The sequence below is a fragment of the Mesoplodon densirostris genome, chromosome 10 (assembly GCF_025265405.1).
Source record: "Mesoplodon densirostris isolate mMesDen1 chromosome 10, mMesDen1 primary haplotype, whole genome shotgun sequence".
In the NCBI taxonomy this organism is placed as follows: domain Eukaryota; kingdom Metazoa; phylum Chordata; class Mammalia; order Artiodactyla; family Ziphiidae; genus Mesoplodon; species Mesoplodon densirostris.
The window spans coordinates 38,410,181-38,422,419 of record NC_082670.1 but is presented as its reverse complement, the minus strand read 5'-3'; the positions used below and the strand labels follow the sequence as shown (position 1 = coordinate 38,422,419).

Genomic DNA, 12,239 nt, shown 5'->3' with positions numbered 1-12,239 from the left:
GAATCTGTATTTAATAAAATATAATTCCCAGGGGATTCGTGTGCACATTCAAATGTGAGAAGCACTGAGCTAGTCTGTCTACTTTTGTATATGTTTGAAACTTTCCATAATCAAAAGACGTGGGGTTTTGTTTTGCTTTGTTTTTTCCCAAAATTGTCTTCAGAATCTCCGGGGAGATCTTCCTACAGAGTCCCGCGCTGGAGGAATCTGGGAGGCTGTATCTTCCCGCCCTCCGCCATCCGTGGGAGCCCCTCGGGTCTGTCGGGCCCCCAGCCCCACCCCAGCACACGACGGGAAACACCCCTTCCCTGCAGGGCGGCTCACCTGCCTCTTCTAGCTGGTCTGTGGTCCGGGCGCCAAACTCCGGGACTGGCGGAAATCGGGCTCCCCAGCTTGCTGTCTGGCAGGCCTGGGCGTGGCTGCGGGGCGCACCTGGGCGAGCCGGCAGGTGGGACGCGGGGCCGGCCGGCCGGGGCCCCCGCCCTCGCACGGGGTGGGGAGGAGCGGGCGGCGCGGAGCGGGCGGCGCGGGGACCGCGGGCGGGGGCGGGTGCTGGGAGCCTCGCGGGCCGCGAACGTAGCCATCGCGCTGGGGCCGCTGAGATTGTGCCCAGGATGAACCTCACCTGGAAAAAGGGCTTCTACAAGCAGGACGTCAACAAGACCGCCTGGGAGCTGCCCAAGACCTACGTGTCCCTGATGCACGTAGGCAGCGGGGCGTACGGCGCCGTGTGGTGAGACCCCCGGGCCTGTGCGCCGGCGTGGGGGCACGGGGGGGCGGTGCCTGGGGCATCGGGGTGGACCTATGGTGGGCGCCCAGGCACCGGGACGCGGGTGGAGCCTCCGGAAGAGCCGGGGCCCAGCCAATGCCCCCTTCCCGGACCCGCCTCCGGTGTCGCCTCTCCTGCTGGCGCTCGAGGCTGTGCGCCCACCACCTTGATGGAGGACCCCAAGGCCCAGAGCCCTGCGGGCTTGGAAGAACTTCGCGGGTGCCTTTCCGAGGCAGAGGCCTGGAGCTGGGAGGAGGCGGCAAGCTGGGCAGTGAAGTGGAGCAGCAGCAGGGGCCTCAGGCTCTGGAGGCTGGCCTAGGGCCACTCCAGGCGCCATCTCTCTTTTCTTACCGGCTTGGTGGGAGTTTCTGTGGGTTGAATTAGGACTGGATCTGTTTCTCCAGGACTTGAACCTTACAGAGGACCCCAGAGTTCATCCGGGCAAATCCCCATTGTTACAAATGGGTACACTGAGGCCCAAACAAGAAGTGACTTGCCAAGTTGCTCAGGATCCTGTTGGCATTAACTTGTGTCTGACCCGGGGCAGTGCACCTCTCTCAGATTCTGCCTGCTCTCTCCCCCTTCTCCCAGCTCCACTGTGCTGTCAGCTGCTCACTCACATTCCAGGTGGTGGGCATCATCAGTGCCTCCCAGCTTAGACTGCTGGCCAAGAGGGATTGGGGTGAGGATGGCCATGGCTTCCTAGATGGCCTGGGAGTTACCACCCAGGATCTGGAGTCCCAGGGTTGTGATGGGGAGCCACTGCCTGCTGACCTGCCTTTGACCCTACAGCTCAGCCATCGACAAGCAGTCAGGGGAGAAGGTGGCCATCAAGAAACTGAGCCGGCCCTTCCAGTCTGAGATCTTTGCCAAGCGGGCCTATCGCGAGCTGCTGCTGCTGAAGCACATGCAGCATGAGAACGTAGGCTGGGCCTGGGGGCTGCTTCTGGGAGGCAGGGAGTGGAGGGCAGCGCCACAGATGGTCCTGACCAGGCCCCTCCGTGTGTGTGTGTGTGTGTGTGTCGCACACGGGTGATGGCCCACGAGGGTGCAGGGAACTCATAACAGGGCCAGCAGAAGGGGAATCTCCCCCCTGCTCCTTTGATCCTTGTTCCTCACCTAATTATTAAAATCAGGTGCCAGGACCCACCCTGCCTACTTCCCAGGAAGGGTGCAAAGGGAATTTTTGGCAGTGGAGCAGAACAAACTCGGTGAGGTGCGAACTTACTGTCTCACTGTTATGAGGAACTAGGCACAGAGGAACTTCGTAGTTGTTCTAGATCTAAGAGGTGGTGCCCAGAATCCTGGTTAGTGTTGTTTCCACATAATAACAACAAGAATAATAGATACTTACGAGCACTTATTATGTGCCAGGCACAGTTCTAAGAACTTTGCATAAACTAACTTGTTTAATCCTCACAATATCACATAAGTACTATTACCCCCATATACAGATGGGGAAACTGAGGCACAGAAAGACTCACAGGTTAAATGGTTTGTCGGTGGCAGAGCTAGAATTTGACCCTAGCCAACCTGGCTCCAGGCCCCAGTGCCTGACCTCTAGACTACCCTGTCTGATTGAAACAGCCAGGAAGACTAATGACCCAGTGCTGGGCCTGGAGCCCAGGCTTTTCTGTAGGATACCTAGATTGGAAGGTAAGCATTTAACATAATGATTTCAAAATATTGTTCACATTTTAAGCCCCATTCCTCTTCAGCAAACCCCTCCCCATGGCCTCTAGCCGGGGTAATCTTGCCCCCAGCTCTGAACCAGCCCTCTGGCAGGTAAGGTTGGATGTGGCGAGAGATCCTAGGTCAAGGGCAGGGAGCCTGCTGGCTGTAAGACCCCTTCTCTGTTCCCTCCTTGATTCCTTTCACCACTTGTGGTTCTCTGCTTGAGTTGAGAGTGGGTTTGTGCTGCTTGTCCTGAACACCAGACTTGGGGTCAGTGAGCACAGGAGTGTCCACCTCCCCCTCTCCCCAGCCTGACTCTCCACTGTGCACTGCAAACTCCCTCCCAATTAGAGGAATTCCTCTTCCACCTCTGCCCCTTTTACTGCTTCCCAGAAGGCTGGGAACCTGCCTCCTGCTGGAGATGGTGTTTTAGGAAAGGGCAGGTGGTCCTGTGCAGGCCTGGGGCCCCAGAGGAGGGGAGCAGAGGGCTGCAGCGGCTGCCCAGTCCTCACTGGCAACCTTCTCCCCAGGTCATCGGACTCCTGGATGCCTTCACCTCAGCCTCTTCCCTGCGCAACTTTCATGATTTGTGAGTCGGGCTGCGCTGGGTTCCAGGACATTTGCAGGCCTTAGTTGACACTGGGGAGCAAGTAAGGGGAGGGCCCAGATTCTCTCTTCTGGGTAGGGGGGCTTCCTGCCCCAGGAGTCCCTGTGCCTCTGGGCTGTGGAGAGATTCTTTCAGCCAAGGGTGGAGAGAAAGGCGGGCAGGAAGAGGTGGGAGGGGCTTTATATGGACCTTGCCTGACACAGAGCTGTCTGCTCATGTGCATTGCTTTACCCAGCTTTACCACCACAGAGACATTGTTGCCAGTCCCCACAGGGTTTGCATCAACCTACCTCACCAGTTCCTGGGGGCGCAGGTGTGGATCTGGACCTTGGGGCTCTTCCTAGCATGAAGCGAGGATCAGGAAGCCTTGGCTACCTCTGGCTGATGGGATGTTTGTCAGAGTCACACAAAATGAGAAAATTTAATTGCTAAATGCATGGCTTTGCTAGCGCAGTACCTGGTCTAAAATATAGGAACCTTTGGGAAGGTGGATTTTTTTTTTCCAGTCCTATTTCAAATGCAGCTGCAGGTCTCTGTTAGGATGCTTTCGTTTTCAGTTTAGTGCAGTGATTTTGAATGGGTTTTTTTCCCCTATAATGCCAGCTGCTGGGCTTAGCATTGGGGATTTTTTTTAAAATAAATTCATTTATTTATTTTTGGCTGCATTGGGTCTTTGTTGCCACAAGCAGCAGCTACTCTTCATTGCGTTGTGCGGGCTTCTCATTGTGGTAGCTTCTCTTGTTGTGGAGCACGGGCTCTAGGTGCACGGGCTTCAATAGTTGTGGCACATGGGCTCAGTAGTTGTGGCTCGTGGGCTCTAGAGAGCAGGCTCAGTAGTTGCGCAAGGGCTTAGTTGCTCTGCGGCATGTGGGATCTTCTCGGACCAGGGCTCGAACCCATGTCCCCTGCATTGGCAGGCGGATTCTTAACCACTGAGCCACCAGGAAAGCCCAAGCATTGGGAATTTAAAGTGGACCTCGGGGGCTGACAGTAGTGAATACTGACAGTGGAGGTCAGTACTCTAGGTCTGGATAGAGAGCCAGAAATTGCAAGCTGCCTCAGCGGGCTTCACAGAGGAGAAAACTTTGAACTCAGTCCTGAAGGATAAGTTGACATTTGCCTGAGGTAGAAGGGGCTGAAGGCAGCCCAGGTAGAAGGAACTGCATGGGCAAAGGCCATGATGCCTGAAAGAGGCTGGGCCGTTTGGGCAGTATTGACAAGTGCAGTGTGGCTAGTGGAGGCCAGAGGCTGGTTTGGTCAGGCTGAGTCCAGAATTGATCCTACAGGCATCCTCACGTCTATGGAGGTTTTGAGCAGGGAGATGCTGTGATGTGGTCAGATCAGATTTGGGGGATACCCTCTGGCGGCAGCAAGAAAGGAGCAGGGAGCAGCTCTGGGAGGTAGGAAACCTGGAGGGTAGTGTTCAAGACCCCGACCTTGATCCAAATAAAGTAGAGGTGATGGGGTCCTGAGAGCAGACTTGACACCCATCGAGAGGCAGGACTGTCAGAATGTTGTACCCCTTGGGATGCAGTGGCTGGGAGAGGTGGCATAGGTCAGGGGATGCCAGGTTCCTGCTCGGAATACAAGGTGGAGGAAAAACAGATCTTGGGAGAAAGATAATGAGCTCCATTTTGGACACTTCATTTTTGAAGAGGCTGTGAACATTCCAGTGTTTAATCAGCAGTTGCAAATAAACCTGGAGTTTAGGAAGGTCTGGGCTAGGGATGTGGATTTGAGCCAGAATAATCACCAGTGGATGATAGCCAAAGCCCAGGGACAGGCTAGTGTAGAACATGATTCGATACTGTTCATTAAGGTATCAACACTAAAGGGACTTCCCTGGTGGTCCAGTGGCTAAGACTCTGCACTTCCAATGCAGGGGGCCTGGGTTCGATCTCTGGTCGGGAAACTAGATCCTGCATGCATGCCGCAACTAAGAGCCTGCATGCTGCAACTAAGCCCGCATGCCGGAACTAAGATCCCGTGCGCCGTAACGAACATCCTGTGTGCCGAGACTAAGACCCAGAGCAGCCAAAAAAAAAAAAAAAGGTATCAACACTAAAGAAAAGGTATAAGAGGATGAACAGACAGAGCCTGACTAGAGGTAGAAGCAGCAGAGAATTTTGAGGGAGTGTCAGGCTTTGCAAAACTTTGAATATAAAGAAAGGGAGCCATGGGTGTTGTGTTGGGCTGGTGGGGTGGGAACAGATGCCAAGTTATCAGGAGACTGGACGTTAAGGCAGTGGGATCAAGAGGTGAGGACCGCTCGTTCTAGAAGTTTGATCGGGAGGGAAAGAGAGAGAAGGAGTGGTTACTTGAAGAAACAAGGTTAAGCAAGGGAAGGTGGTTGTATCACAGTGAGACTTCAGCAAGTTTGTCAGCTGCAAAGAAAGAATCAGGGTCCACACAGAGGTGAAACACAAAGGTGGGGAAGGGTCTGTGCATGAAGCAGGGTCCCCGTGCCTGGGGGGTTGTGGAGGAGGGAAGCGGGGGTGCAGTCAGGTGTGGGGAGACTTCAAAAGTCACAGGCTCAGGGAGATGGCCTCCACATCCTTTTTTTTTTTTTTTTTTTAATTCCTTCCTAAATCTTTATCCTTTTTTTGTTCTGGACTTTGCTATTACTGCCTTGAGTCACAGTTACATTTTGCTGACTTCGACATGTTTTGCAATCCCATTAAGAGGGTGTGTTGGCTCAACTACCTCCTTCTTCCTTCTTCACCCTCCTGGAAACTGTTTTATTGTTTCCTTCTTGGAAGGAGGACATTTTTGTATGTTTGAGGAGCCATGTTGGCGGGGGCATGACCCTCTGGGGGAGGAAATATTTGTACAGAAGCAGAAGGAAACACTGGCAAATGTTTCTGACTCACTGCAGTGGCTTTCTGTGGGGTGTGGAGGGCAAGCAGAGGGCACCTTTGAAGAGAGGGAGCACTGCTCCATTTGGTTTCCCTGAGCACAGCTCCAGCTGAAATACGTACCCTGAGCTCTGCCAACAGGGCAGCCACCAGGTCCAGGCTGGGAGCCAGGAGTCAGGAGGCCCACTGCATGGGGGTCTGGCTGGCTGGCTGTGGTAGGGCTGGTCCTCTGTTCTGCCCAGCCCCTTGCCCTCCTCTGAGCTCGGACCTGGAGCTGGGTGAGGCTGGGGACTGTTCAAGAAGTCCTCATGACTTGCAGCTACCTGGTGATGCCCTTCATGCAGACGGACCTGCAGAAGATCATGGGAATGGAGTTCGGTGAGGACAAGATCCAGTACCTGGTGTATCAGATGCTCAAAGGTCTTAAGGTGGGTGGGAGCCTGCAAGATGGCAGGGGAAGGGGGCTTGGTGTTGAGACCTGGGGTCTGGGGGAGGCTAGACCTTGAAGGCTGGGAGAGCACACCATGACAAGGCAGAGGAGATCTCTGAGCCAGCCTGAAACACCTGGTGCAAAAGCCGGGCACCGGATTCACCCTTCTTCTTCTCTCCCCAACACAGTACATCCACTCAGCTGGGGTCATCCACAGGGTGAGTGCTTTCTCTGCTACATCCTCAGAGGCCCCGCCCACCCCTGGGGCCTAGGGTTAGGGTTAGGGGGTTCCAGGAGGTGGAGGAAGCAGGGAGAGTGGATTCTTCAGATCTAGGTTTGGCCCAGGAAGACCTGCTCAGAAGAATTGCTGTGTTCTGGGGAACTTTCTGGGAAAATTTTGCCAAAAAAGCAAGCCCTGAGCTGGGTGTTTCAGGCTCCAAGAGGCATTTTAGAGCTGGATGGGCCCTAGAGGACACCTAGTCCAACCCTCATTCTGCACAGGAGACCAAAACCCAGAGAGAGGGGCAGGGGCCTGGCCAAGGTCGCACGCTGGCTGGCAGCCGAGTGGGGACAGCTCCCATCTCTGCCTCTGCCCAGTGCTCCATCTCTTCTCTCATCTAGGACCTGAAACCAGGCAACCTTGCTGTGAATGAGGATTGTGAGCTGAAGGTGAGTGGGCCCAGGCAGGGTCAGCCTGGGGTTGGGGTGGGCCCCTGTCCCATAGGAGCCCCCAGAAGCTGCTCGGGGAGCCTCTCTTAAGCGAGCTCCTTTTTCCTATGTGCCCCGAGCCATAGATTTTGGATTTTGGGTTGGCACGGCATGCAGATGCAGAGATGACTGGCTATGTGGTGACCCGCTGGTACCGGGCCCCTGAGGTGATCCTCAGCTGGATGCGCTACAACCAGACTGGTCAGTGGTCCGCTGCCCGGGGGAGGGGGATAGGGCTGGGGTTCTTCTCTTCCTCAAGGCTGTTTTGGTGACTCTGGGTTGACTCTTGATGACTGCCGGGTCTTGGTCAGCTGGTCCAGGTGACACTTCCTCCCCTTCCCTCTGCAGTGGACATCTGGTCTGTGGGCTGTATCATGGCAGAGATGCTGACGGGGAAAACTCTGTTCAAGGGGAAAGATTGTATCCTTTGCTGGAGAAGCCAAATGAATCCAGGGATTCATTCCTTCAACGGACACTTTATTATTTAAATCTCTCTTTTTTTCTTAATGTGAAAGTGATACATGCTCCCTGTGGAACAACTTTAAAGTACAGAGAAGCAAAGTGATGAAAACTAGTCACCTGTCATTCCAACACCATGCAGAAAATACTTGACGTTTTGGCACCACACACCTGAACTGGGCGCCTGTGTGTGCTGCACAGGGATTAAGGAGAAGATGTGGGTCTCCCTGCCAAACTCAGAGTGCGAGGGTGTGTGGGGGGGGAGTACACAAATAATGGATGGAGGTGACTGAGCGGGATGAGGCCAGGAAGGTGGCACATGCAGGAGCATTTGTGGGGAGGGACCCTTTACCCAGCCTGGCAGGTAGGAAGCCTTCCAGAGACCTGAGTCCTGAAGGATGAACCTCCCCTCCTAAAAGCAGGAGGAGGTGAGTGTCTGGAACCTGGATGGTCCACAGTGCTGGGTGGGCCTGATGGAGGGGCAGCAGGAAGGGCAGCTTCAGACCCACCCACAGGGAGTGAGGCCGAGCCTTAACCTGCTGCCAAGACCTGGACCAGCTGACGCAGATCCTGAAAGTGACGGGGGTGCCGGACGCCGAGTTTGTGCAGAAGTTGAATGACAAAGCGGTGAGTGGCAGATGGGCCCAGGCTGGCCAGGGCTGTGCGCTTGGCTGACCAGGGCCAGGTGGGCTGCAGGCTGTGCCTCCCCTCTGCCCTGGCAAGGGCTCTTGCCTTCATCTCACTTTGGATTCCGACCTGAGCCTTCAGCCCTGCTCAGGGGCTTTTCTGGGGTCCCTTCTCTATACCCCATGGCCTAAGCCCTGAGGGGCTGACAACTGGGGATTATTCAGTGCTTTTCTGTCTTCCAGGCCAAATCCTACATCCAGTCCCTGCCACAAAACCCCAAGAAGGATTTCTCTCTGCTCTTCCCGCGTGCCAGCCCCCAGGGTGAGTCTTGGGGCTTGCAGTCTGTCTCAGCGGGCGGGCTCTCCATGGCGTGTGAGGCTCACACTCTGTGACCGCAGCTGCAGACCTGCTGGAGAAGATGCTGGAGCTGGACGTACACAAGCGCCTGACTGCCTCTCAGGCCCTCACCCACCCCTTCTTTGAATCCTGCCGGGACCCTGAGGAGGAAACAGAGGCCCAGCAGCCATTTGATGATTTCTTAGAACAGGAGGAGCTCACAGTGGATGAATGGAAGCGTAAGGGCTCGGGGCCTCAGGCTGCTTCCTCTCTCTGCCTGCAGCATCCCTCTCCTCTGTCTGCTTCGTTTTCCTGCCTGCCCTCAGCCGGTCCCAACTCCCTCCTGGATACTATCACCTTTCTCTCTGAGCGAGTGTTGTCCCCTGTGTGCACTTCTTTCTCCCTGCGCCGAGCTGACTTCCTGCTCCACACTATGTCTGTTGGGAGAGGGGGGCTCTCTCTTGCCCTCAGCACCCCCTACCCCTTGAACCACCCTGTCTTTCTCAGATCACATTTACAAGGAGATTGTGAACTTCAGCCCCATCGCCCGGAAGGACTCTCGGCGCCGGAGTGGCATGAAGCTGCAGTGACCCATCTAGCCCGACCCTCGGCTGAGCCCAGGAATGGCCACATGGTACCACCTGCCAGGCACTGCCCCTGGGACCAGTATTTATTTACTGAAGTTTTAACCCGTCTTGGATTATAGCCTTCCAAGCAGAGGACAGAGGACCCTTGTCCTTGTGTAGGAAACAGGCCTAGTAGATGCAGAATTCAGAGGTGTTGGTCGGGAGAAAATAGCTATGATCATAACTGGCCATATTTAAAGCACCCATCTGGAGAATCGCCTGCGTGTGGGGTCCTTACCTTCATGGCTGTAGTGGGGCTAACTGGGGCAGGAGTCTACGGCAGTGACGGTGTATTAGTTTGCTAGGGCTGCTGTAACAAGTTATCACAAACTGGGTGGCTTAAAATGATAGAAATTTATTCTCACAGTTCTGGAGGCTGGTAGTCTGAAATCAAGGTGTTGGCAGGGCCATGTTCCCTTTGAAGGTTCTAGGGAAGAATCCTTCCTGGCCTCTTTTTAGCTTCTGATGGCTCCTGGAATCTTTGGTGTTCTTTGGCTTATAGCTGCATCACCCCTGTCTCTGCCTCTGTCTTCACATGGCCTTCTCTGCTCTGTGTATCTCTGTCTTTGGCTGATCTTGTAAGAACATCAGTCACTGAATTTAGGACCCACCCTAATCCAGTGTGATCTCATCTTAATCCTTAGTAATTACATCTGCAAATATCTCATTTTCAAATAAAGTCACATTCTGAGGTTCTGGGTGGACATGAATTTTGGGGGCACATTTTTCAACCCACTACAGATGGCCATGAGGGAGGGGCCCCATCCCAGAGCCCCTTTGTTGTGGAGCCAAATGTGTTTGGCTGCTAAATTAAGGGAGTTGCAGAGAGAGCTGCAGCTGGTGAGACATTGCATGCAGGTTATTTTGGGTGAGTGATCAGCAATCAAGATATGAAACAGCAGGCTTGTTGACTGGGAGCTGCAGAAGGCAGAAATGGGCTTTTTCCAGGAAAACGGTTCTGCTCCTTCCCCCTTTTGGGAATTGTACATCTCTCTTGAGCTTTAACCTGACAATGGATTGGATCCTTCTGTTCAGTTTTGAAAACTCTGTTCAGGTCTCAAACTTCCCTATGCACCAGGGCCTGGTTAATATGCAGATTCCTGGGCCCAGCCCCTGGGATTTTGATTTAGCAGGTCTGGGGTTGAGACCCTAGACGTTTGAATGAGGACTCCTTCACCTCAACCCAAGCCCAGTGATTCTGATGAATATCTGACCACATTTAGAGAAACATTTAGTTGATTTCAGTACCACTTAATTTGTCAAAAGGCCTAAATTAGAAACCTACAATGGGAGACTGAGGGGCTTTAGATGACTTTCACACTCTCATTTTAGAGATGTTAAAACTGAGGCTCAGTCAGGGCATTTTTAGGGCAGTGAAACTATTTTGAATGAAGTCATTGTAGATACACGACATTATGCATTTGTCAAAACTAGTGGAACTGTACAACACATTGAGTGAACCCTCAAGTGAACTATGGACTTTCTTTAATAATAATGTACCAGTATTGGTTCATCAATTGTAATAAATGTACCACATTAATGTAAGATGTTAATATTTAATATTAGGGGAAACCATGGGGGTGGGAGGGAGAGAGTATATGGAACCTTCTGTACTTTTGGCACAATTTTTCTGTAAACCTAAACCTGCGCTAAAAAATAATGTCTGTTGGGCTTCCCTGGTGGTGCAGTGGTTGAGAGTCCGCCTGCTGATGCAGGGGATATGGGTTCGTGCCCCGGTCCGGGAAGATCCCACACGCCGCGGAGCGGCTGGGCCTGTGAGCTATGGCTGCTGAGCCTAAGCGTCTGGAGCCTGTGCTCCGCGACGGGAGAGGCCACAACAGTTAGAGGCCCACATATCGCCCAAAAAAAAAAAAAAAAAAAAAAAAAAGTCTATTTTAAAAAAGAAGAAGAAAAAGCTTGAGGCTCCAGAGAGATACCCACTGGGAGAAAGTGGTAAAGTCAGGATTTGAACCACAGCAGCCTCGAACACGGTGCCAAAGGCTGTCAACCCAAGCTTGGAATCAAGGGTTGCCAGCCTCCCCACCCTTCTAGCCTGTCTCTGAGCTTCTTCACTGCTGCCTGTGTCCAAGGACCCTGTTTTCTCTCCCAAGGAGTGGCCCTCCTATCCAGGAGGGAGGAGTGGATCGAGGGAGGGGCTCTGACCTTGCTGGTGACTAAACTGCCCCCGGTCCCCTTAATCTAAATCCTTCAGTGAACTGTCTTCTGAGACTCCTCAGTAGCCCCAAGGAAAGTCTAGGCTTCTTGGCCTGGTATTCAAAGTCCCCTGCATTCTCTAAACTCATCTACTCCTGCTGCCTCCCGTTTTCCTTATGCCAGCACGGCCTGCCAAGCAACACCAGCCCTGGGATACAACACCATGAGGCTCATTAACAGGTTAAAGGTTCTGACAAGTCCTACAGTGAGGAGAACTGTTCAACATTGTTTAATCCAGAACTTGCCAAGTGTGCTTAACTGCAGGACCCCCTTTCTCCTGACGGCCAGCACGCACAGAAGCCTCTTTGCCTAGAGCAGCCCAGTATGCAGGTCCCAATACTGCTTTTCCCCAAGCAGGCCTGGAGCTTGGGCTTCTTTCAAAGCCTCTGCAGAGAAGTCCCTCCCTCTTCCTCCTCCTTATTCCCTCAAGACTTTGCCTCAGGCCTCCCTCCAGGAAGTCATTCTCCATCACCCTCCATCAGAGAATGGGCAGCTTCCTCCCTCTGCCCCTGGCCCGCTATGGACAGCATTTACAGTGTGTATGGTTCTGCTTCCCCTCCCCATTGCCCACTGTGAGCCCCTGATTGAAACAAACATCTATGAATGAATGATGTCCCAGGGGCCTGTTGGTCGTTCCTCTGCCCAGATCAGACCAGCATGGTATCCAGGGCAGCAGAGAACCCAGCAGGAAGCAGAAGTGGGTGCCTTGGCCTGTACCTTAGAGTTTTTCCTCTGAAAATCTCAGGCTCTCAGACTCCCAGGCCTCTCCCCATCATCCCTCAGTGTCCTCCAGTCCATCCCCCACCCAGAATTAAACATGTGTGTGTCACCTCAGCCCCTTCTCTACAATTATCTCAAACTTGGGAAGTTTCTCCAGAGGGAGGTGAAGGTGCTGAGCAGTGTGAAGGGGTTCGTGGGTTCTGCCTTACCCTGT

The 12,239-nt window shown here is 53.6% G+C and overlaps 1 protein-coding gene across 1 annotated transcript; it reads left to right on the top strand.

Annotated features, from left to right (window-relative positions):
* The first annotated feature begins 614 nt into the window (after positions 1 to 614).
* On the top strand, positions 615 to 9,055 carry MAPK13 (mitogen-activated protein kinase 13). Its single transcript, XM_060111271.1, has 12 exons — positions 615 to 733; positions 1,562 to 1,691; positions 2,974 to 3,032; positions 6,225 to 6,333; positions 6,524 to 6,553; positions 6,957 to 7,004; positions 7,130 to 7,244; positions 7,392 to 7,463; positions 8,050 to 8,129; positions 8,372 to 8,450; positions 8,528 to 8,704; positions 8,973 to 9,055. Exons 1-12 carry the CDS (start codon positions 615 to 617, stop codon positions 9,053 to 9,055), a joined length of 1,101 nt encoding a protein of 366 aa, XP_059967254.1.
* The last annotated feature ends 3,184 nt before the right edge of the window (positions 9,056 to 12,239 follow it).